General features: G+C 54.8%; 1 protein-coding gene across 5 annotated transcripts in view; it reads left to right on the top strand.

The window, feature by feature from the left end:
• MSI2 (musashi RNA binding protein 2) overlaps window positions 1–23775 on the top strand; it is a 347468-nt gene extending 323693 nt beyond the window's left edge. Inside the window, exons 12-15 of one of the 5 annotated variants that reach the window (XR_008794219.1) lie at window positions 2611–2660; window positions 18037–18191; window positions 20103–20175; window positions 22605–22671. Coding sequence is in view for 4 of the 5 variants with exons in the window: in XM_056126743.1 (XP_055982718.1) it covers window positions 17983–18191; window positions 20103–20144 (251 nt within the window). In the remaining variant the exon portion in view is untranslated. Of the gene's footprint in view, window positions 1–2610; window positions 2661–17982; window positions 18192–20102; window positions 20176–22604 lie in introns of all 5 variants that reach the window. The other 4 variants (XM_056126743.1, XM_056126745.1, XM_056126746.1 and 1 more) reach the window with 4 other exon arrangements.
• The last annotated feature ends 1987 nt before the right edge of the window (window positions 23776–25762 follow it).

Here is a 25762-nt window from a genome sequence, read left to right as displayed (position 1 = left end):
ATGTTCAGGCCCAAGTTCCCTCGTGCGTCCCTGTCCTCCCCCACCAATCCCCCCCTCCACACACACACACACACACAGTCTTCTGTCTCTGGTGCTGGCCGCTGCTGCCTTTCTTGAGAAGCAGGACTCCTGCCAGCCTGTCACCCCCACCCTCCCCACCCCAAGCACCCACTGCCCTCCTAAAACCTTAGGTTTGGTTTGCAGAGGAGTGCTGGAGGGGGCATTGAGTGGAAGGCGGGGGGCGGGGTGAGGGGGGGGGAGCAGGTGCTGATGAGGGTACCAGGAAGTAGGGCATTAAAGCCCAGGGGGCCGATGGCAAGCACCCAGCCCTCTTCCAGGAGACGGGGCTCAGCGGGCCTGGCAGGGAAATCCGTTCCATGCAAACTGGCACTGCCTCAGGCTACAAAGGATTCATGCCCTTCAGCCGCCCCTTGGGGTGTGGTTTGGAAAGTCAGGGAGTTCTCAGGTTTCCCAGGGACACTGGCCAGAGAGCCAGGCAGGCTGGCAGAAGGCCTGGAAGCTGGGCCCACCTGCCCTCTGGCCAGTGCCTCTCAGGGACGGCCCCCAACCGACCCCCCCTCCCGCCCACCAACTGTCCAGCCACCTTCTCAGCAGCCTCCTGGCTCCTGAGTTCCCTCCCGTTTGGGAACTTGCGCTTTTCGAAATCAGGACAAAGGAGCCTCAGTTCTCCCCGTGCCTGGGGTGGGGGAGTGAGGGGGGTGGAGACAAAAAAAAAGGAAAAATCTTGAGATTTTGGAGTGCTGGTTGTTGTTTTTCTCCTTCAATTTCTTTCTGATGATAATGACTTGGGTTATGAAACTAAACTTTAACCGGAAATTAACCCTGCCTCTCTCCGCACCCCCGTTCTCCTCGACTCCATGGCAAGTTTAAAGGGCAGCATGGGGTTCTTCGCAAATCTGAGAGTGGTGTCCCCAAGGTCTGGTGCCCCCCTCCCACCAAACCCCCATGTGCCCACCCTGCCCCGCCCCTGCAGAGCCAGGCAGGCACCGCCCTCCCCTCTCCCCGTCCGTCCTCAGCCCTCAGGTCAGCACCATCTCCAGCCACACCTTTGTTTTCCGGCTCCGTGGTGTCTTCTGTGGCCATGTCCATCGGAGCAGCCGCTCCCTCCGGCCGCCTGTGCCGGCCATGCTCATCCTGCACTGCTAGTGAATCGGATTCAGGAGCCCCCTGGCCACCCCCACCCCACACCAGCCCGGGGCAGTGGCAGGAGTAAATCCTCAACTCGAGGTTCCCCGCCCCCAAGAGGCGGCAGGCTCTCCCCACGGATACCCCAGGATCAGAGCTCGGGGCTGGGAGGGCCCCCTCTTTCCTTCCTTCCTTCCTTCCTTTAGTGTGTTTTGGTCCCTAAGCATGTCCCATCCTCCCTCCTCCTTGGGTGGCAGCTCCCTACCGGCATGGACCCCACAGTGGCCCAGGGCTTGGGGATGCCACACATGCCGGCTTCTCTTTATGTGGGCACCCAACGAGCTCCCCAAGGCCTCGCACCCTGATCGCCTCTCATCTGCCCCTGCCCGGCCCCACTGTCCCCATGGCCACCCAGAATGGGCCACACAGCTCCCGGAGGGTACCCCAAGCTTAGTCCCCCTCACCTGCCCAGGCCAGGCTGCACGTGCCCACCTTGCACGTGGCCCTGCCCCTGGGCTCTTGGGTTTGCTTTCAGGGTGAGGCAGCCACAGGAGAAGGGCTTTTGGTTTCATTTTATTCTTTTTTTAAGTCTGATTTTTGTCCAGCTCCAGAATTTGGTTTTGCTTAGCCCCCTCCCCTCCTCCTTCATTTTAATCCTTTGGGGACTTCCATTCTGAGTTCCAGGGGTAGTTTCCATAGAGGATGCCCCAGATGAGGGCCAGGGGGGGTGGGGACACAGTTGTGGTTTTGCTCAGGGTGGCAACTTGCATCTGTCAGAGCTCTGGTGTCAGGGTAGGGGGTCCCGGGGCCCCGAGCTCTGCCTGCATCTCAGCCGTCTCCTCCGGGCCAGCCAGCCCGTCATTGCTAACTCGCCTGGGCCATGAGGTGACAGTGCTCGGGGTGGGGGGTCCCCACAGGGGAGGTCCCGCCGACTCCTCAATAGCTTCACTATCAGTGGTCACTTTTCTTTTGCCTTCACCTGGTACTCCGAAACGTCATCTTTCCTTGTGCTCAGTCGAGAGTTCGTTTGTTTATTTTGATCGTATTCATTCAGTTCCAGTGGCCCCATCATGCTCCCTGAGTTCCCCACCCCCCACCCCAAGAAAAGTTTTTAAAAAATAAATGAATAAACCGAACCCAGTTGGGCACAGGGCTCCCTTCACAGGTGAGGGAAGTGGTTTGGATTTGGGGGCTGTTTCATTTCCGGGTGACACTCTGGGTGGGTCCGTGTGTCCATTTGAGAGCTGGTGAGCCCCTCGCCCAACCCCCGGCCCGCCCCTCTCCGGCCCTGGCCAGGACCCCTTACTGCACTTTATACTTGCCAGCTTTATTGCAGTCTAGTCCCGTGAGCTCCTGATGGTGTGGTGAGTGCGAGAGTCACGTTCTGTTGTCTTTTCTCTTGCTTGGTTGGGGCCGCGGTGAGAGTGTCTCTGAGGCACACTTCCCCGCCTCTCTTTACACTAGGATCTGCACACCTCCTCCCAAACACTCTTCTGAGCGTGCTCAGCGGGAAGGTTTGTCCACACCTATTAATCCTCTCTCAGTGTCCAGCTTCCTGTTAGTACCAGCTGGTTTGCATGTTTTTGCTTGTTCAGATGAAACAGTTCCAGAAAAAAAACTCATATCCAATTCTTAAGAAATGTCTCTTTTTTTTTTTCGTTTTCAGTTGTTTTTTTTTTTTGTTTTATTCTTCTTATTATTAGTTACGACTCCAAAACACCTCTTGTCCAGTTAAACATTTCACACCCCACCCCCTGCCTGTTCTTAGAGTGTATGTATCTGTGGGACTGAACTAAATGCATGCACTGTAGTAGCCGTCCTGGTAGCTGTAGCCGTAGTTGTGGAACGTGCATTGTTGAGTTGATATTACAGGGTCTCTGGCGGCGGGGCCCAGCCCGGCTGTCCACAGCTAGCGTGGGGGACCAGAAAGTGAAGGGCTCCATACTTCCACGTCACCGGGGACCTTGGATCCATGTTCTCACCATCTGCCACCACCACCTCCCCTCACGCTCTCCACTCCTCCGTCCAGAACGGGGTCACCCCCTCCAGCCCCAGCCCCTCCCACCCCCACGGAGATCTCGGCCCACAGTACCCGACTCTGGTGCCAGGGCAGGGCGCTGGGTGTGTCGGGCACCCTGAAGCCCATCTCTGTTCTTGTCTTCCTCGGGGACGCCCGCACCGAGCCCATTGTGTCTTCCTCCCATGGGTCTCTCTGTGAGATCCCACCAGCCCGCTTGACCCCCCGGCCCCCAGGGGCCTTGGCAGCTCCTGTCTTCCCCGCACCCCCAAGGCTGCAGGGCCATCCCTGTCTACGCATCTCTTCCCTGGACGTGGGGCATGCGTTAGGGGAAGGACTGAGGTCCGGTTCAGATCCTGAGCTTTCAGGTCTGCAGACAGGAAGTGTGCTGGCTCCCGGCCAGGCCGCCCCATGTGTGCTCGAGTGAGTGGAGGCCAAGGAGAAGCCTGTGGAGCCAGCCCTCGTGCTCAGCCCCTGACAGCCGCAGCCTGCACTGGCCTTCTGTGAAGTCCCCAAGCAGATACAAGGGACAAATGGGGTGAGGGGCACTTTCTGGCATGGGGGTCAGTGGCGCAGCTTCATGGCAGAGGGGGCCACTGACATCCAAGAAGCTTTCTCCTGAGTCCCAGGAGAATTTCTGAGTCGGCAGCCTCTGCCCACCCACGGCCCTGCGGGTGCACCACCAGTCACCATCCCACCCCCAGCCATCAGGGCATGCCTGGCATTTCTTGGGGCTCTTGGAAGTGCCCATGACTCTACGGGCTGGGGGGTGTGAGGTGGGCAGGGACTGCTACCATGCCCTGCTTTGAGCCAGGCTGGTTGGTGGCTTTGTGTCAACATAGCAGGGGCCCAGGGGGACCCTGTGGGGTGAACATTATCCATCCCAGGAGATGGACACTCAGGAAATCATAGGTCCATCAAGTCCCCCCAAGGGTGCAGTGCACGGGTGGAAGTTGGTGGCACTGTCAGGGACTGCCTGTGAGCCCTGCCTGCCAGACCCCCACAAGCCCCCCACAGAGCCAAGCCAGAGACCCAGACAGGGGCCTTCTGGAGTGGCACAGGGAGCCAGGCTGGGGAGCAGAGCTGCAGAGAGAGGGGAAGCCCCCCTGCCCCCAGCCTTGCTGCCCCGAGCCTGGACACTTGAAGGGTCAGGTTCCAATGGGTGAAATGTGTGAAAGGAAAGTTCAAGTCAGGGAAAGAAGACAGTTCATGGAAGAAAATAGCCCAGGGGGCAGCTTCCTGGGAGACTGCACCCCAATACTTCCCGCGTCCCTAGTGCCATTGTGCACCTTCGCCTTCTCTGTGTTGATGCTGAGGGACTCAGATCTAGTGGTTCTATCCCTTCCCCCGCCCTCCCCTGCCCCCTGTACCCCTGCCCCACCCCTGGGGTGTGACCAGATGGTGGGGGAGGCAGGAACTGTTGGCTCCGAGGCTGTGTCAGTATTGGGGTCCCCGGGATCTACCTCGTTGTACACAGGGGAAGGGCAGGAGCACTTCCTGCCTTCAGGGCTCTGACTTCCTTTCCCAGGGGACCCTCTGCCTGGACACATCCCTCTGGCACCACCACACGGAAAGTGGGTCGGTCAGCACCAGCCTCCATTCCCCAGTAGGTTTTCCTGCACCTTAAGCAGCAGGTCTGAGAACCAGGAAATTGGGGCACCGTGCACCCCAGCCATCTCTGCTCACCCCAGTCTCCCCCAGACTAGCAGCATACATCCTCAGAGCGGGGGGGGGGGGGTTGCCGTGCCGTGACCCCAAGATCACATGGGGGGTGTCGGGGGAACTGTTCCTGCTGGGAAAGCTACAGCAATGCCCCCTCCCACAGAGCTTCCCTGGACACCTCATCCTCCACTCCCGTGTCCCCCACATGGGGACCCTGGTTCTCAGCTTGTCATTAAAATGTTCGTTTCTGGGAGAGCCGGGACTTTGGCCGTGGAGAGCCCAGCATTGGATTTCAGTAACTGCAGCGAATTTGTAATCGCGTGCGGAGCTGCCCGCCGCTGACCTCAGCGCCATTCATTGTCCCAGGGCTTTCGGACCAGCCCCGTTGAGGATAAAATACATCAGCTCGAATCAATAATTTTGTAATAGAACTACCGTGCACTTGATAAATCAACTCCAGTGCAATTAGTGACGAGCCCCAAAGCCTGGACGAAGTATAAGTTAATCCTAAAGTGAATGCTATGGGGGGAGGACAGGGGTGGTGTTAATGGTCTTTTAAATCAGTGGAACAATTTTAAATGGTTGACACATCCATGGCTGCCACCTCTCACTCGCTCGTCTTGGCTGGGAGCCGGGGCCCCACTCTTGGGAGGGGGGCTTGTGTAGAGGGCCCCTTGGTGATGTGTTGAGCCCCAGAAAGAGGACCCCCATCATTGCACCCTGGGCCATGAGGGAGCCCTAGAAACTGGTGAAGCTACATGGGGATGAGACAGTCCAGAGGAGCCCATGTGTCATGGGTCTGGAAGTGGCTGCCGTGCTGAGGGGGGCTCAGCTGTTGGCATGGCGGCCCCAGGAGAAGGGCAGGAAGGCAGCCTGGGGAGTGCTGACGCTCTCCCGCTATGTGTGTTTGCTTTCCTGAGAAAGCTGAGCCACAGAAGGGTCCAGTGTCTTAGCCCCAGGCACCTGGCTGGATACTTGGGGGCAGGCTTTGGGCAAGGGCGAGGCACCTGGGACAGAGCCAGGGAGGAAACCGCAGAGCCGCCAAGCCCCAGAGCAGCCCAGTGGGTTTGAAACGCTGCAAGCATTTGCTCGGGCTAAAGACTAACATGCCGGGGAGCTTCATACACAGCTAGAGAGTGGGCAGAGCCTGGGCAGCAGGGGAACCTTGGATTCTCGGGGCAGCCCAGAGTCTCAGAGAGGCCTGAAGCCCGAAAGCAATATTGGATTCGAGTGTTAGACAAGCCTTGGCTGCAGAGTCCAGCGGGCGCACTAGAGCAGGGGGACAGAAGGCAGGACGGCGGTGACAGATAATTCACCTAGCATGGAAGACACCCTGTCAATATTCAGGTGCCCAGTGAGAGGCCGTAGGCCGTTTTCTCATAGCCAGTGGGAACCCAATCGCTCTGGGTTCCAAAGCTTGCTGGGCTTGGGGTGGGATGCAGACATCCAGAACGGGGTCTTTGCCTTCAACAGACCCCAGGTCTGTGGAGGGGGAGGACGCGGCCTTTACAGTCTAGGTTCCTGCAAGGTGAGAGAGAGTAGCCAACTGACCAGCTGCCAGATCGGCCTCAGTGGTCACACAAAGTGAGCAGGGAGGGGCAGGGACGGGTTGGTGATTTGAGAGGAAACACATTAGACAAATGTTTGGTGATGGGATGGGTAGCTCGGTGGTTGGGGGAGTCAGTGGGACCTGTCACCTGGGCAGTGATGGTAGAAGCTTGAAAAGGTTTAACAGGACAGATTCCTGGGAGACCAGGGAAGCCATTACTATGTAGTTTAGAAAAAGGTTTGTTTTCTGTCTGATTGGGGGGCTCAGTCCAGAGAAAGATTAAACTGGAGGTCACCCCACAGAGGACAGCCTGACCCCCTGGTCCCTGCCCATCGCCTGAGTTTGGGACCTGGAGCAAGTGGAGGGAAGCAGACCCCCAGAAGGCCACTCCTGGCAGGCAGACCGTCCCGGACTGCCATCTTCATGCTATTTGCTTCGGCAGCCTCTTGTTATCTCTGCCTGGATGGGGCTGTTGGTTCTCCCTCCTGTGCTCTTGTCCGTTCTGCCAGCCCCTGGCTCCCTCCCTTAAAGTCTGACTCAGCCTATCAGGAGCCACCGCTGATGGACCCTGCGGGGACTGCCCCTTTACTTGGCACTGGCTCCCCAGTTCCAGTCCTCTTCCTGATTGGTGAGTTCTCCTGAATGGCAGGCGGGGCTCTGAGTCCTTGGGCGACCTTTTGCATGTTTCTCTGGGAGGCATCTGCCTTCTTCAACAATATACACCATCAATCTTTGGGCAAAAGTCAGACTCATTTCTAGGGCAGGTGAGTAATTACTGTGCAATTAGAGAAAGCAGAAAGTAAAGGGAACCTTTGTTTCTAGGTGTTTGACAATCAAGACGCCCCCCCTTTCTGCCTACAGAGCAGGGGGGGCTCTGGCAACAGCTGTGATTGGCTGTTGGAATTGGATTTGACAGGATGAGCAGCCACAGTGAGCTCTCTCCTCTGGCATAGATAGGGGGGGGTCCCAGGCCACACCTCGACACTCGCACCCACCTGACGGGGAAGGCTGTCATTGCAAGTATTTGACTCGATGCTCAAGACACTTGGCAGCCACTTGAGTCTCAACAGCAGTAATGCTCCTGAAACCTCGTCCACGTGATGAGTGACCCCAGTGCTGTTGCTAAGCCAGCCTGACTTATCTCTCATTTAATCCTCACCGCCCTGGGAAGGGGAGAGGGGGGTATGAGCACCCCCTTACCCGTTTTAAAGATTCCTCAGATGTGGCATAGGTGTCTTGTCGGAGGTGGCAGAGAGGGTGTGTGCCTAGGCTTGCCCGATCAGGTTTGCCTTCTCGGCCACCAGTGATGCATGCATCGTCATACCAGGCCCTGCGATGCCTGCGCAAAGTGTCTCATCTTTAAAGATCCATCTTTAAAACCAGCGAATGCATCAAAAGCAAACGCCCTCCTAGCTGCCATTGGCCCAATTCTCAGTAGCCTTGTGGGAGCAGAGAGCCCTCCCCGGGCCTCCCATGGGGTGTCTGCACCTGCTCCTGCCATTGCCAGGCTGAATGACGTGGCTGCCTGGCTTCGGCTGACATTTCTCATCTGGCTTCTGGTCTCTGAGTCCTTTCAGAACAAAGTCAGACAAAGGAGCCCAGTGGAGGTGTGGTCTGGAATGGGGGGGAGGGGTGCTGCCTGAAGGTAATTATTTGAAAGGGGTCTTTAGCTCAAAGAAGACTTGAGGAAGTCAGCCATTGCCTGCAAGAAAACTAGGTGAGGGAGCAAGGGAGGGCCTCTCTGGGCTAGACAGACGTTCTCTGGTCTCGGTAGGGAAGCGTCAACGTTGCTTCCAGTGAGCTTGCCAGGCTAAGACTCTGTAAGGTCGCTAAGGAAGCCCAGCCCTAAGGCTGAGAGGGGATTGGCCACCCCGTTGCTGGGGCTTTGCTTTGGGCCAATGGCTGTGGAGGGGTGGGGGCAGAGGCGGGAGTAGTGGTCTTGTCAGCCTATCACCCTGCAGAGAGGTCCCCGCCCCCCCCCCCCACCATGGCAACGGCGAGCAGGGGCTCATTTGTTTTGTAGATGAGTAATTACTACGCAATTAGAGAATGCTAAAAATAAAGGGTCCCTTTGTTCCGGGTTACTTATTAATATTAATAAAAGAATCTGTCCAGGTCTGTGGTAAAGTCAGTGCAAGCCTGTGTGCGGAGGTAGAGCCCAGGGTGGCGGCCAGCAGTCATTCACTTTCTGGAAGAGCTTTGACTGTCCCTGCCTAGGGCTGGCTTTCCCCACCTGGGGGGCTAGAGCACAAGGGGGTCCCATACTCTGATGACAGGGAATCGGGCACTGGCCTGGGTGAAAGGGCCTTCCACGTTGATCCCCCGTAGGGAGAAAAGAGCTGGAACACAGCACAGAACCAGAAACCCTCATCGACTTCCTGACTCACCCGTGGCTGCCTCGGCCGTCTTGCCTGGGACTAGAATAGAGGGTTCAGCTCAGCACATAGGAGACTCCTTTTATGTTTATTTGGGTTTGGGGGGGCCCACCGTGGCTGGTGCTGGGGAGCTGTTTTCCACTCAGTGCTTAAGGAGGGGTCACTCCTGGTGGTGTTTGGGGACCAAATGCAGTGCCAAGAATCAAACCCAGGCGTCATGCAAGCAACGCATGTGCTCCAACAGTCAGTTGAGCTATCTGTCCAGCCTCTGTATGGTCATCTTTGACCTTCCTCTGAGTACTGCTAGGCACCTAGAACTTTACAGGTGGCTTGAGGTGTTCAGAGGGGTTTGACCTCCCCCAGCCTTGGGGGCAGAAACAGACTAGAAGCTTCTCCCAGCCCCTTCCACTCCTAGGATTAATCTAATAGGCATGAGAAGCAGATGATTTGGGATGACCATTTGTCCTTGTTGTTGTTTCCTCTTAGAAAGGCAGCTTAAGGTCTAGGTGGGAGGGGAGGGAATCCGGAAGCATGGTTGGTTTCTGTCAGCCTGCTGTCTCCTGTGGGTAAGCCTGCAGGGTTGGTGGGACCTTCTGCTCTGCAGCTCTCTGTTGCTGTCATTTCCAGAGTGCTCCATCAGTTGTCACTGGGGACACTGGGGATAGGGGATGGGGTAGGGGGGGACGGCAGTGCCTCTCACCGGAGAGGAGTGACCAGAGAGGCAGCTCGTGGCCTCTGAGTGCTGTGGCAGCCACAGAGACACAAGAGAAAATCGGTGTGGTGCCGGAGCAGTAGTAGTACAGTGGGTAGGCGTTTGCCTTGCATGCGACGAACTCAGGTTCGATCCCCGGCACCCCATAGGGTCCCCTGAATTCTAGCCAAGAGTGAGCCCCGAGCACCAAAGCAAAAGAACAGAAAAAGAAAAGAAAAGAAGTGTGAGGTTTTTAAAGTGAGAGGCACAGCTGCATACATTGGCACTAGCTGGTGTTCATCATAGCTGCGTCCCCGGGTTGTGTGGCTGGGCGGGTGTTCATTATAAAAGACCAGCCTGTTTGTTGGTAGGGGCATGAAGCAGGGACAGTCCACTGACTCCCAAATTCTGTGGCAGGTTCAGGGGTCTCCGTTTAACTCCAGGGGATCCAGCCATGTGCTGTTGACCCACTAAATCAGAATCTCCCACCCTCGAGGGTTGAGGTTCCCAAGATTGTTTGAAAACATACTTATGTGCTCAGGTGGCACCAGCTTTTCCCCGAGGTCAAGCAGCCCGTTGGTGTGACTCCCGGGCACCCTCCCCAGACATGGAGCAGTCGGGCTCGCCCGGCCCCACCTTGTCTGGCCCTCAGGAGAGACTCAGAGCTCCCTTGGCACCCGGGGGCACCCATCAAGTTCCCCCAGGTCCAGCTGCAGGGTTCTCCCCTGCAGAGGCGAGGTCTACCTGACCTGGATGAAGAGCCCTTTCTCCCAAAGGCAGCAGCCCCAAGGAGCCATAAACAGGCCAGCCAAGTTCTCCTTGACTGTCTGACGAATGGGGCCTTCCGGTAGGGCCGGAGTTTGTTTGTTATTAAAGACCTAATTAGAAACACGAGAGGGAGTGGAATGGCACCGTGCTTGGCTAATTAGTGACATGTATGCGCCCGCTTTGAACTTCAAGGACACAGAGCTATTAGCGCTTACATCAAAAACGGATTAAGCTCCGGGGCCTTTATAATCACTGAAGACAGGCTGCTCAAGTGGAAAGGCTTTCCTTGGGCCTTCAAGGAGACAGCCCTGGGCCTTCCTCCCTCCCCCACCCTGGGCTGGAGCCCCAGCACAGAGTTTACACTGGGGTGACAGGCAAGAAGTAGGGAATGCCATCCCCCACCCTCCCACAGCCCTCTGTGGCCTGGAGTGTGCCTTTGGGGCCTGGGATCAGCCTCTGGTGTACTTTTTGGGGGACCCCTAGCAGGCTCAGGTACTCTAGGCACTGCCCGGCAGTACCTATCTACCCCGAAGCCCAGGGGTCCAGCATACCTGCTTTGCTTCTCTATGGCCAAGCACCAGAAATGGGTACCTGTTCCCTGGGACAGAGACAGGCATACCCTGACTCACGAGCCCCAAGTCTAAGGAAGGCACACACACACACCCGCACACACACACACACACACACACACACACACACACACACACACACCCAGGCTCTCAGGAGCTGCCAGGCCAGGAAGGAGGAGCTGTTTTGTGGTCCTTGGATGTAAACCCTCTTGGCAGCCAAGAATGTTTCTGTGGAACAGTGATCCCCTGAGAGCCAGACCAAGTCCTGTGTGAACCTGCCCCACCATCCCGGCCCCCCAGCGCCTCTCCTCTCTCTGGGGTGATGAAGCCAGTCTTTGAGGCTAGAGCATGACCAAAAAGTGGTGTTGACCGCCTCCCCACACCCCCAGGGCCCTAAGAGCTGAGTAGTGCTGAGTAGTAAGTAGTAGATCCTTCTCTAGCCCATATCCGCACCCCCAGTGGCCCCTGGAACTAACCGGGTCCCAGCTGCTCCAGCTCCCGGCCTCTCCCCACAAGACTGGGTTTTGCCCTTAGGGGGTCAGAGGCTTCTCCATGGCCACCCCTACCCCCCACTCCCCAACACACACACACACACACACACATACACACACACACACACACACACACATACACACACACACAACAGTGAGAGCATTGGCTAGTTCCCATGCTTGACCTGGAGCTTGGGCACAGCTGTGCAGCCCTTGCCTCAGAGCTCAGGGTGGTATTTGCACTGCAGCGGGCTGACCCCTGACCCCTCATCTGAGGACCAGCAGGATGGGAATTGGTGAGCATGCAGAGCTGAGCCAGGGACCAGCCAGGCAACCCTGGAGGCAAGACTGCCAGCTTTTGAAAATTTGAGGCCGATACACTTTGCACCAGGCAGACTGAGGATTAAATCTGGGGTCCCTTGAGCCCCTAAAGTGTTTAGGGGCATCATTCCCACATATACCACCTGGCTTTTACTAAGCTTGGGGTGGGCTGCACACATCAGCAGAGGCCTTAGCCTTACCTTCCCTGAGCGAAGGATGGGGCCTTCCAGGGCGGGCCCAGTCCCAACTGCCTCTCACCTGTAGGCAGCACCTTTGGGGTGCTTTCTGCCCATGCCTCCATCCACTGCACCTCCCTGGGTCTGACTCCCCTGAGCCTGGAGAGCAACTTCATGATTCCAGGGGAGAGGCAACAGGCTATGGGCCCTTCCATTTACTTCCACAGCTGAGAACTTGCTCCCCCGGGCTGCCAGTTGGGGCCCAGGGACTCTTATCCTGACATTTTTTTCACTGGGACCCCCTCTCTCCTTCCTTCCCTAGAAACACACCACACAGTTCATCTCCAAAAACCCCAGGAACCAGACCCTGTTTCCAGAAAGTTCCTAGTTTGCCCTCTCAAGGCGAGGTCAGGACTGCCCTACTCAACCATTCCCACCCACCATGGGTGAGCGAGGAGCAGCCAGACACTCTGTGTCCTCTCCCTGGGTCGTCCCCTTCGGGACTTGAACCCGTCTCGCCCTGCTAGACTGGGGTCCTGGTGTGTGTCCAGAAGGGCACCTGGAACCAGAGCACAGCCCCAAGGCAGCCTTAGACCTCCGGGTCAGCGGCCATCAGGAGGGACCCACACATGGGGCATGTTCTCTGCCGCAGCTCCAGGGCTGGCCTTTGCCCATGCTGGACACCGGAGCGGGACGGCCACTCTTACTGTGCAGAACTTGGCCTCTCCCTGGAAATGTGGGGCTGGCGGCTTCCCGCAGATGACACGCCTGTCCCCACAGTGCCCCAGCTGTGGAGTTACCACTTACAGGAGAGAAAAGTGGGACACCACTGACCACTGTGCCAGCCTCACCGTGCACCCCTGCCCACTGGCCCCCACTGGACCTTTCACTGTGTCCGTGTCGGCACAGTGAGTGCTGCCTCAGTCTCTGCCATTTCTCCTCAGTTTCTTTCATTTCTCTGAAACAAACTGACCGCTCTGCTCCGTGTGCCCATCATCCCAGGCCTGTCCTCAGCGCCAAGCCCCGGGGGAGGTTCTGGCTTGTTCTGTCAGGGGCTGGGGCATGAGGGACAGAGGTCCACACACTCTCCCTTCTAGACCCCCAGAGACACGTGTCATAGATTGGCAGGAGCAGCACCTTCTCTCCAGAGTGGGACTTGGCAGGACCAGTGGCTCCATCCTGAGCAGCATTTGTAGGGATGGGGGCATCAGGGGAGAGGCTCTGTCCCCAGGTGTGCCAGAGAGTAAGCCCAGCCACTGCAGGTGAAGGCATGTAATGCTGGAATTGTCCTCGAAGACTGGCTGTCCCCTTCAGGAGAGCCTGAGACAAAGGGGACAACAAACCTGTCCTTGCTAGGTCCCGGGCTCCGGCTGCATGTCCAGAAGGGCACTTGTAGCTGGTTCCTTTCTATGGGCAGCCCTAACAGAGCCTCGGGCTGTAGGACAGGGGTAATCCCCCCACCCCAACATATACACACTCACACACACTCACACCCACACTCACACACACTCATACACATGCACACATTCACACACACATACACACTCACATACACACACACATACACACTCATACATACACATACATACACACCTAACCCTGCCGACGCCATGCTACACCTCAGATGCCTCAGCAAACAGTGACGCTGCAGCAGGTAAGGGACCTGGGCGTCCATCCCTCACCTACCCAGAGCCAGGCGGAGTCTCACTGCCCTCAGCCCACAACTCGCCCAGCCCCCGTGGCGCCTGTGCCCCTCAGAGACCCAGCACCAGCCCTGGGCTTGCAGGAGGCGCATCTCCAGGCTCGCATGAGCCTTAAGCAGCCTGCCTTGCTCAGCAGTGTGGCCCCGGAGCCCCTGGCTGGCCTGGCCCCCATGCACACAGACTCCAGCAGTCCTCCAGGGCTTCTTCCCGCGGCCACCCCAGGCCCTGCTCTCTGCTCCAGCCGCTTGCCCACACCTCACCCCTGCCAGGGTGCCTCTGCGCCCCGTCGCATTTCCCAGATGGCTCTGTGCCTGCTGTTAGCAAACTCGCATGTTCCTCTGACTCGCCGCCCCGGGGTCCTGGCTCTCCTCTCCTCTGCCACCACCCTGCTGTCAGGCCAGGGCCCACGCCCCACCTTCTGACTCCAAGTCCAGTGCTCTTCTTCTCCCTGCCCGTGCCCCTCCCCCCAGTCCTTCCAGAGAACCCAGTGCTGCTGAGGCAGTGGTGGGGATAGGACCTGCCCAGGAATCGGCCACACTGTAGAGGCGACCCCCACCCCAGAGCAGCTGATAGAAAAGGGACCCTTCCTCCACATGGAGCCTCCAGCTGTCCCATCTTGCAACTCACACTCCCATTTCTGCTACAAAATTGTCCGGGTGTTTGCAAGATGTCGACATCATGTGAGACACGAGCCACACCATGAGGGGTCTCACCCCGAACACCAGTCATCCAGCCCCAGGTCCTGAGGCCCCTTTCTCCCTCCACACACACCCCACAAGCACACCTCACTCAGGACCCCGCACAAACACTTCACATACACTCCAGCACGGACCCCCATGCACTCAGCACTCACACCCCACACACTCTGCGCACACTCAGACCCCACTCACGGACCCCCAAGACACACCCCACATGCTCACACCTTACTCATGTACCCCATGTACACACCCCACATAACGCCCCACATGTTCACACCCCACATACACATACCTTACAGACACTTCGCACTCACACTCTGTACATGTACCAACATAGACATGCACCTTGCATACTCACCCCACATACCTACCGACCCCGCACACACACTCCACATATACCCCACTCACGGGCACCACTGACCTCAGCACTCACACCCCATACACTCTCCACACACTTGGACCCGCTCACGGACCCTCAAGCCCAAACCTACTCAGCCCGCCCTGGTACCCGCACCCCACACTCACACCTAGTACAAGCACCTCTAGCACACCAGCTCATGCCCCAAGAGTGCCACCCCTTCCCTGTCTTGCCCAATCTGCTACGTGCGACCATATCTGGCCCCTCAAATGGTGCCAGGGCAGGGCTTTCTCTGCCAGGACAGCACTGAGCACAGACTGGAGTGCGTTATCAGGAGCCCCCAAAGGGTGACGAGCAGCCCCCTGCTCTCTGCCGCTCCTGATGCCGCAGTTTGGAGGGCAAGGGGGGGTGCCACTGACTCCCCATACTGTGTGGCCGGCGGTGTTAGGGGTGGACTCGTCCAGGAGAGGCTCTGGGGCCGCTGAGACAGAAGGAGCACAGGGGCCATGCTCGGGCCCTGCCCCTCACTCGGGGCTGGCCAGGGCTTGCTGGTGACTGACTTGGGGACCTGGGCGTTGTGCCCGCAGAGCGAGCCAGCAGGCAGCGTGGACTGCTGAGCCCAAGACACGCGTCCCTGTGCCCCGTGGCTCAGGAACCAACTCCAAACAGTTACCCTCCTGCCCACTGTCACCCTCTGGTGGGCACCGGAGACTGAGTTCTGCCACCCCCAGCAGGGGGGCATTTGCAGGATGACCCACAGCTGGGGCTCAAGCTTGGGAGACCAAGGGGGTATCATAGTAGAGGACTCGAGATTTTTTTTTTCATTTGATTTTTCTTTTGGTCACAGCCAAGGTGTTCAGGGCTTATTCCTGACTACACTCAGGGACCACACTTGGCAGGGCTGGACGGGGGAGGTGGCATATGGGATGCTGGGGATTGAACCCAGGTTTGCAAGGCAAGTGCCCTAGCTGCTGTACTATTGTTCCAGCCCCAGGACTTGGAAATTTTAAGGTGCACATCGCCTTCCCCACTGACACCCCAGAGGATGAAGCAGGGTGGGGCTGTCCAGACCCAAGAAGTGCAGTTCGGGGCTGTCCAATTCTCTCCAGGCTCTTGGGCACCCTGATACAGAGAGGGCAGGCGGAAGTGGTGGGGTCCTACCAGCTCTCTTGACTTCTGGCCCAGTCTGTGGAGTGGGGGACGGGGTTCTGACCTGTGCCTTCCTTGGCTGTTGGTGTGGGCGCGTGCACTCTGTTCTGTTTCATGGGTTGGTCTCCCAGGCTGGAAGGCGCCGCCCCTCAACCCTTCTCAACTCCCTGCTCCGTGGTCCCACCCACTGTCTTTCTGGATCCTCCTCTGGCTAGAGGACAAAAGCTAAAAAAAGTATTCTCTGCCCTCCCACCCCCCCACTCTTACTGCCCTAAACTACAGTAGGCTGGTGATTTGGTGTCCTGCGGAAGGGGGTCCCCTGTCGGAGTGAGCCTGGAGTCTGCTCTTTGAGCTCTTTCCATTTTCCCTGACCCAGAGGAAAACCACGCATGTGAGGCCGAGATAATGCCCTCTTTTGAATATCTCAGCTGGATTTTTCCCTCCGCAGTGAGAAGGGCCAAGTGTTATCTGCAAGTTTAATCTTTTATATTCAAAGCTCCCATCCCCCTTGGTTCCCCAAATCAGCCACTCTCGCCCCAGCCTCTGTAATGTTTCTTCTCCCTGACCTCTTCTCTCCAGCACCCGTTGGGCTGACCTCTTGACTCCAGCCTTAAGGGGCTTCCAGCCTAAGAGGGAGCCTCCGTGGCCACTTTCTTCTCCTGCTGGACCAAGTTGATGGGGTCCCCTTTGTCCTTTGGGGAAGGGATCATCTCTTCCCACCCTTGTGATGGAAAGAAGGGAGTGGAGGAAAATCCATTTGAGTCTGTTCTCTCTAGCTCCAACAGAAGTGAGGGGGCAGGGTTGCAAGCACCAAGGGGGTTCAGCTGTTCTTTCTCCATCGTGGGAGGCCGCTGGCAGGGGCAGAGGGAGGGAAGATGCCGTGAGGGGCCCCCATCATCCACAGCTGCTGCTGAGACGAGAGGGGTTCACTGAGGGCCAAGAGCGCTGGGCTTGGTCTCGAAGCTTCCCAAATCAGTGCAAGCCAAACTTGGCCATTGAGAAATAAAACTGATTGTTGTGGAAAAGAAAAAAGTTGAAGCTTACTAGGAAGAAAGAAAAATGAGAGCGCGTGGCTTGGTAGACAGACCATGCCCTCCGTGGAGGGGGTTGGCGCAGGGTTGGGGGGCCAGGTGACTCCTCCCCCACTGCCTCTTCCCACCAGGACCCTCTCTCAGGGTTTGGGGAATGGGGGGTCCTATTCTCTGTGGCACAGGCCCCGTTCCTAGTTCTTTCTCTCAGTCTGAAATCTGGAAGTCACTAAGACAGGGACTTGCCCGTCTGTGTTGCTTTAACTAGAGTCGGTTTGGTCCGTTTGCTCTGCATTCAGACTTGTCTTTTTTTTTTTTAACAAAAGGAAAAAAATGTTTAAATCCCCCCTTTCCTTTCTACTTCAGGAGGTGAGTGCGTGGGTGTCCTGTAGAGTTGTTGGTCCTAGCCCCAAGAGTTCCCCATTCCCCCATCCCCTCCCTTCATCCCCTGCTCTTCACCCCAAAAGGGCTCCTCTGCCACCATCATTCTGGTTCTGTTAAGATGCCCGAATTTTCCATGACATATCCCATCCTCGACCACGTTCAGTATTGATGACTTTCATGCAGGGAACTAAATGGGGAGGGGGCGGTCCAGGGAGGGACTAGCCAGTGGGGAGGGGGGAAGTGGTTTGGGGGTGCTGAAGAATGGAGATTTTTTTTCTGATTTTTTTTAAAAAGACAAATTTGTCATTTAATGGATCCAAAACAAAAGAAAGAAAAAAAAAGTGAACCAAAACAAATGAAAAAGAAAGAAAAAGAAAAAAACCCCTCCCCAAAGATTTTTTTTTTCCTGGACACAGATTGCTTTGTCTCCTGTCACGGTCACGTTTTAATATCAATATTAACACAATGTGTAGTCTAAAACTAGTTCCTTTGTAGTTTGCATGGGATGTGAATGCTGTCTCACCGTGCCCAGACCTAGACAAGACTGCATGAGCATCGGTTCAGATGTGAACAAAAACCTCTCTCTCTCTCTCACTCTCTCTCTCCCATATATATCTCTATTTCTATTGTGATAATTTGGTGGGCAGTGAAGCACCTCCGGTTGGTTGCCGTAGTGTGTTTGAATGACTGTTTTTTTATTCTCTCTATTTTCGGAGCTCCGAGCTTCTTAGTAGTAGCCTGGGCTGAGTCTTCCTGAGTCCCCGCTGGTGTTTCCGCATGGCCTTGGTTGAGTGTTAGAAGTCGGGCCTCAGCTGTTTTTCTCGAGTGTTTGGCTTGTAATGACCGGTGCATGCCTGGCTTCCGGCCTCATACCCAGCTCTATTCTCTGCACACCAGTCCTGAATAGCTACAGTGCTCAACCGAATTTTGGCGCGCCCGCTTCCCCGGCAGGCTCCAACCCGGCGCGGCCCGGAGGCTTCCCGGGGGCCAACAGCCCAGGACCTGTCGCTGATCTCTACGGCCCTGCCAGCCAGGACTCCGGAGTGGGGAATTACATAAGCGCGGCCAGCCCACAGCCAGGCTCGGGCTTCGGCCATGGCATAGCTGTAAGTACTGCCTGCCCCCGCCCCCTCCCCAACCTCACCAGCCCTGACCATTTCCTGTGACCCTGGCAGGGGGGCGGGGGAAGAGCAGGGAGAGTTTGGTGGTGAGTCTCCCTCAACCCCTGGGGGCCGATTCCCTGAGCCTCCCCACCCCACCCCGACCACCCCAAGGGCCAGGTGCAATGTGGGCTAAGCTGTTAGCGGGAGCCCAGAAGCAAGGCAGACCAGGTGCGGCGGGCAGGGAGGGTGACCTTGCACCCCTAGTCGAGCCCATCACTTCCCTGCTGCTGAGCAAAACTGCTTCTGTGTCCTGGAAAGACAGGGCGAGGGCAGATGGCCAGAGAATTTGTGGCCGGCCAGCACACAGGAGTCCACAGTCTCAGCCCCGTCTCCTAAGCCCTTCCTTCTGGAGATTGGGGGGCGGGGGGCGGGGAGGGGAAAGCTGCAGGCCAAGTAGGTTGAGCTCCTGGTTGAGGGTGCCCGGGCTACGATGTGGGGTGCCCACCCTCTCCCCCAATGCCCCCCCCCCGCTAATGTTTCTTCCACTTTCCAGGGTCCAAGTAAATCCCCACTTGCGCCTCCTTTAGCTCCGGGCCCCCCCGGAGGCCCGATGCATTTGATATTTGTAATGCTCTGTGGTTCTATAATCTGACTAATCCAGGCAATGGAAATTTGCTTAACAGATTTGCATGCTGTTTTCAGATTGTATTGTTCTTCCCCTTCCCGGTGTGTGTGAGCATGAATGTGCCTGAGTCCACCTGCTCGCTCTCCCTCGCAGGCGGGAAGCTCAAAGTCAGCCCTCCGCAGCCCCCTAGGGGCCGCTTGGGTTGGAACTCAGAGGGGAGTGTCGTCTGCTGTCCCAGGTCAGCTTCCCGGTCAGGCTCTTGGGGAGAAAGCTTCCTTTTTTTTTTTTTTTTTTGCTTTTTTGGGTCACACCTGGCAATGAACAGGGGTTACTCCTGGTTCTGCACTCAGGAATTACTCCTGGCAGTGCTCGGGGGACCTTATGGGATGCCGGGAATCGAACCCAGGTTGGCCGCGTACAAGGCAAGCGCCCTACCCACTGTACTTGAAAGCTTCAGAGGCCTGTGCGGGCTGCACTGGAGGATACCTCCCTCCAGGCATGCACGCCTACTCGCACAGACATACACCTGACACACATGCACACACGTACACACGCACAGAGCACCTGTGCTCACACACGGCCTGTGCCATCTGGGTCCATGTCCAATGCCACTCCCAAGCCAAAAAAAACACTTTTGTGGGTAGGGGATAAGTCCAGTCAATCCCCTCAGATCAGCAACAGAACCAAATCCTGGCGTATTATTATTATTATTATTATTATTATTATTATTATTATTATTATTATTCCATGTAGAACTGCAGCAGCCTGGGAAGCTGTCCCCCGCCACTTCAAACACGGTTCATTTCCATTTTCAGCACCAGAAACCCAGACCCTGTTTGTCCTGGAAACTCTGGGTCTTCTGACCCACGCAGTACATGAGCTTCTGGAATGAGCTGAAGCTTCCAGGCCCCCCCTACACCAGGGCTGACTCTGTCCCCTGTGGGGCCCGCCAGGATGGGGAGACTCTGTCATTCTTTCCCCGGGGGATGGGTGGAGGGGCCAGGGCCTCAGTGCTCCACGTTGGGAGCCTCATTCACCCACCTACCCCCAATCCAGCTTTTGATTTCCCCCCTGGGTCAGCAGACAAGTTTGGGCGGGCGGGGGCAGGGGGAGGGCTCAGGGTTGTAGCTGGGGGGTCTCCTCTGGGTCCCCCCTGGCACGGTGTCTCAGGGTGACATATTCATGCTGGCAACCACAGTCTGGCCCTAAAGACAATCTCCTTTCCCAGAATATGACAATCTGTTCCCATGTATAGCGTGCTGATGACCTTAACAATTGTGCAATTTTAGGGACCTTTGATTGCAGCGGCCTTTACAAATGGATACCATTGAGCAGGTGCTCTCGCTGCCATCTCACTCCGAGGTATTACCTTCTCTCCACGCGTCTCTGCCCTGCCGGGCGCGTCCCTGCGTGTGCACCGGCCATGCATGGACGCAGGGGCCCAGCCCTCCCTACGCCCCGTCTCTCTCTCTCTCTCTCTCTCTCTCTCTCTCTCTCTCTCTCTCTCTCTCTCTCTCTCTCTCCCCCTCTCTCCCTCCCTCCCTCTCTCTCTCTCTCTCTCTCTGGGCCCCTTCATACAGGGGTAGGGGTGAGGAAGCTGCCCCTTCTCTTCATCTCTTCTCCATTGCCCCTGCTTCAGTTACGACACCCCCCCAACCCCCCAATATGTACTTTCTCCTTTCTCTGTTGTGTTTCTTCTTCTTTTTTTTCCCCAAATTCTCCCCTGCTCTGTGATTTGGTTCTTCAAATTCCTTTTCATCTTCCCCACCCCTCTTCCTCTCTATGTCTTGAAACGCAATCAAGAGTGTGGGAAACTGGAAGGCGATCTGGAGCAGTGCCTGGCCCAGGGGGGTTGGAGGGCAAATCTGGTGGACCCCCAAGTTCTGCAGGGAGCTGGTCTTGGGCGGGGCACAGGCCCTTCGGCACCCCACAGCTCCGGGGACTCAGCCCATGGAGTTCCGTGTCATGTTGTGAAACAGCCCAACTCCACTCCATCTTTTCATGAGAAAGAAAACATTTTCGCCAGTAACGACAGAGTAATTACCCAGATTACCGCACGAAAAAGCAGATTAAATTAACGCCATCACCTGCATCACGTGCATTTGGATCCCTGCCAGTTTCCTAACCTTTTTAAACCGAGCTCAAGTTAATTAAACTTTGTCTTTAAATCACTGTGACGGGGGCTGTGGAAGAGGCGCGTGGGAGAGGGGAGGTGGGGCTTCCTGCCACACTGTCTCTGGGACTCTTTCGGACCCTCGCAGGGCACGGAAAGGGAAGGGGTCCTCTGGGGAAGCCGGGTGTCTTCGGGGCTCACACACCAGCTGTAGGGGGGACCGGGCAGAAGAAGGTGCATCCCAGCTGGGCCCTGAGCACCTCAGCCACAAGCTAGAGGCTCAGGGTGCCAGCTAGAGGGGACTGCGTTGGCAGTGTTGGGGCTCCGCTGCAGAGGGCTGGGTTCCCCCCGCCTGAGGCAGGACCCTGGGGTGTGGGCCCGGATGGAGTTCAGTGGAGCTCCATAAATCTCTCGCAGATTTCTCTTAATGTCGCTGCTAAAGAATCACTCCACTAACGCAAGTGCCTCTCTTAACCCAATAAACCCTTTAACCCCTGCCCGCCCCCTCCCCATGCGTGTGAAACCCACCCCCCTCGCCTCCACTGCCCTCCAGCCCTGACGCAGCACTGCCGGGGGCTGGGGGACCAGAGGCCACTATTTCCCACCTGAAGGAGTGCTCATTCATAACTCACCATGACTGAGGCCAGGGTGCGCCCTGGGTGGTGCTCCTGGGGAGAAGAGGGGCGCTGGAGGTAGCTACAGCCCCAGCCGCAGTCAGCCTGCCCCTCCTAGGGCTCTATTTACACACACACACACACACACACACACACAAACGGAAACCAACAGGAGTAGAGGGAACACCAGCAGCAAACCATCCCCCATATAGATTCGGAGTCCCTGGCTACCCCCAAACACACACTTTGTCCCCCAAAAAGGGGATTCCCCCCACCCAACCCCAAGACATTCAGTGCTGTCCACGCCAGAGGTCCCCGGATTCACAGCTGATCCTGGGCAAACCAGTTGGCTGGTATGAAACTGCTGGGCTGGGCCCCACCTGTGAAGCTGGTTCTTTGTTGGATGGGTTTGCCTCAGCATCCCGACCTTGAGTCCTTTCTATGTGAGGTGATCTCTCAGCAGAACTTTGACTCTTCATTGGATAGTTATCCATGGGACACTGATAAAGGCAGGCATAGTTTTTTCATTTTTTTTCTTTTTGGGTCTCACCCAGCGATGCATAGGGGTTCCTCTTGGCTCTGCACTCAGGAATTACTCCTGGCGGTGCTTGAGGGACCATATGGGATGCTGGAAACTGAACCCGGGTCGGCTGCGTGCAAGGCAAACCGCCCTATCAAAAAAAAAAAAACAATTCCCCCCAGTCCTCCCTGCACCAGTTCACCTGAAATCCTAGCACAGCCTTGTGGACCCCTGAGTTGGTCTGAGTCGGTCCAGCCCTTCTGTCCAAATGTGGCAGCCACACAGCAGGCCTGCAGGGGGCGCAGTAGAGCTGCTCGCCAGGGCCCAGTGTGGCTTCGAAGTGCCATTTCCCCAGCCCAGACCCCGGTGGGCTGTCAGCCAGGCTACCCCTCAGCAGGCTTAGGCCCCCTGAGGCAGTGGGGTCACAGTTGGAAAGCGCTGGTGGAAACCTCTGAATCCGTGCTCTGCTCGCTGACTCTTCTCTCTCCTCCCACCCCCTTCTTCATGTTCTCCTGCGGCTGTCCCGACCTCGTGCATCCTGCAGAGCATCCCTGGATGTCCAGGCAAGACTGGGCGAAGTTTCTGAGTGGCCCTTTGTTTAGGTGATGTCATCAGACCTGGACCCCCACCAGCTCACTCCCCATCCCAACCAGAGATGGCTCACTTCGGATCAGGTGGCCGGTATCTCATCACCTCACAGTTCTGCTGTAATATACGACAACAGCTTCTCAATGTGTATATAACCCATGATTTTGGTTTGGTTTGGTTTGGTTTTTCTTGACGGTTTCCCACTCCTCCCCCCCCCCCACCTTCCACCCCCACCTTTCTCCTTTTAAATCTCTTTGAATCACATTTGGTAGTGATTTTGATGTAGTCCAGTAGTCATATAGCTTTACTATCTAGTTAAAAGCTAACCATAGTAGAATTGTTATCTTAAGATATCATTTTTTTCTTTCTAGAAAAAAAAAAACCAAACACTTTTCCCCCCAACCCCACCCTCACGCTTGTTTCAGTTCTGTTCTCACTTTTAAAGGATGCTGAGATGGTAAAATGACTCTCAAATGTTTGGGTACCAGTTCTGAGACTGTCTGAACCTCCAGGTGGGACTTGCGTGCACAGAGGAGCGGCCGTGGGGCGCAGAGCGGGAGCGGGGTGTCCACGCTCCCCGCTGCGTTGTGTGCCAGTGAGATGGTATCCGCTGATCCACAAACTCGCTAGCCGTTCTTTTTCTGTGACGTCTCTCTGTTCCCCGAGTCTCTCTCTTTTCGGCAATAAGGGAAGGATGACGTTGGCAGTGTTCTCCTTCCTCTTGAGTGCTTTTTTTTTTTTCTGTTGAAAGAGGTGATATTATAAGGGTTTTTTTTTTCTTTTCAATTGTGAATTCTGCGAAAGAAATTTGTAAATACAATTCCATTAACTACATAGAAGCTATTAAGAAAGAGAGAATCAAAAAAAAGCATATTTTTGTGAGGGAGTTGGTTTCAGGCAGCGCGAGGCTCTGGGGGTAAGGAGAGTGGAGGCGGGTGGACGCTGAGCTGGGAGGTGGGCCTCGAGCTGCCGGCCGCCCCGGGCAGTTAGAACACCGTTTAGCTCCTTTTGTCTATGTGTTAGACCCAAGAAATGTATTCGTGTCATACCAGCATATTAACTTCGTCTGTGCACAGCTTCCGGTGTTACCGTCTAGTTAGATTTTTATTTAAAATATGAAAAACTGCTTTTCCCAAGATGTTTTTTAAAGACAAAGCTACAATTTTAATATTTAACATATTTAAAGTTTCAAAGCACACCTGTTTGGCTTGGGTGGGGAGGGGTGGGGACATTTCTTTCTCAGTCTTAATTTTTAACTATTTGATCATTTTCTATTGTCCAATCATTTCAGCACCTCCTAAGGTCCCTAGGACCCTCAGCCTCTCTACTCCCCTCCCCCCGCCCTCCCCCTCCAAACGGGTCCCTAGTTGTGGGCACCCTCGGGTTAGGAGTGGGCAAGCCTGCATTCATGAAATCTTTCTCCATTGACTTTCTTCCATCTACAAATTAGGAAAGCACCCTTTTTGGTTTATATGTTTTGTTTTTGTTTTTTTTTTCAATACCTCAGTGCTGCAAGTATCACCAGAGAGGCTAGGGAAGAATTCTTTCTTTTTTTTAATTTATTGTAGATGTAAACAGAATTTTAAAGATTAAAAAGTATAAACATCGCTGCACTGTGACGGGTGGGGAAAACTGACAGTTTCCTGTTTGCACATGTTGAGCATTTTGGCTGTTATAATATATGGTCCTCAGTCGGGGAAAGAGACTTATGATGAAGGATATTTTTTAATTTAACTTTTTTTTAATATTGGTAATAGGTCGGCAACAGCAACTATAGAAGTACAACTCAATAGATGGCATTAAAACATATTGTAGTGTGGATATATATTTTTTTCTTTTTTAAAATGTGATATTGACGTTTTATTAATATTTTTAAAATTGTTACGTTTATAAATTTGGTACTTAAGGCACAGCCAGTATGAGACACTGAATGCGACATTTATTATAAAGAGCTGCTGCACTCCTATTTTTATAAATTTTACTAACAAAGTAGACTAATGTAGACATTCACAGACAAGGTAGGGAAAAAGCATCTTCCAACAAAAGGCTCCAAAATGCTAACTCAGAATGGGAGGGGGGAAAAAAAGTCTTTTTCAATTCTAATGAAATAGCAACAACTTTTTGGTTTTGTTTTTTAAATCATGTTATTTGTTTTTCCAGTAAGAAGTTAAGTTGTTTGGTGAGTTGTTTTTTTTTTCCCCCTTTTTTTTTTCTTGTTTTATTTCCAAACAACCAGGTTAAAGTGAAATGCTGGGCGCTTTTAAAATATTAAAACTTGTTCAAGTTATAAAATAACAAAACAATAGGTTTTCTTTAAAAACAAAAAGAAAAAAAAATGAGACAACGAGTCCCCAGCAACCCGTGTCTAAACTCGGGTGCCTGCGGATGCTCGGTCCACGTTGGAGATGTTCTCTGCCACCTTCCTTTCTCCGCATCCCCCATCGCCTCATACAAGACCCTTGGTTGACCGTGGTCTGTTAATAATGTATAAAATGGCTATCTTGTAAGCGTGCTGTCCTGGTACTAGTCTAGTGACTTTGTTTCTCCTCTTTCTTCTAGTACATATTGATAGGTATAACGTAATTAAGGTTTAAAAAAATTAGACATAGTTATTCAGATTTAGGACCAGTAAGGATAGAACTTTCTCTTATTTATGGGGGAAAAAAAAAAGCTAATCATTTTGGGGCAGTTTTTTCCTTTCCTTTTTTTTTTTTGATTTCAAGTTTTAATTTTATTTTTTTGCTGATCTGATGTGGTTTCAACTAACCCAAGGTCTCACGATGTTCCATTGCCGGCTGACTTGGCCGTGTTTTGTAGATTCCCACCCCGCTGTGGACGGGGTGTGCCATACTACCTTAAATGCTAATGCTAGATATGCAAAACTGGATTTTTTTAATTTATTTTTTAAAAGAGGGAGGCATGGTATATTAAAATGATTTTACTAAGAGAAAAAAAATATTTTTTTAAGAATGCTCAGAAGAAATTGATAATCTGTGTGAATATGTTTTAGATGTTTATAATACCTTTTGACGAGACCCCAGTAGCCCATAGCACAAATCTTGTGGAAATCTGATCTGTTTTCATGTGGCTACCTAGGTTCACGTTAGTTCCCCC

This window comes from Sorex fumeus, unplaced genomic scaffold, assembly GCF_029834395.1.
Source record: "Sorex fumeus unplaced genomic scaffold, SorFum_2.1 ptg000063l, whole genome shotgun sequence".
Lineage (NCBI taxonomy): Eukaryota > Metazoa > Chordata > Mammalia > Eulipotyphla > Soricidae > Sorex > Sorex fumeus.
Note: the sequence above shows the minus strand (reverse complement) of the source record. Positions and strands in the feature narration are given on the sequence as shown.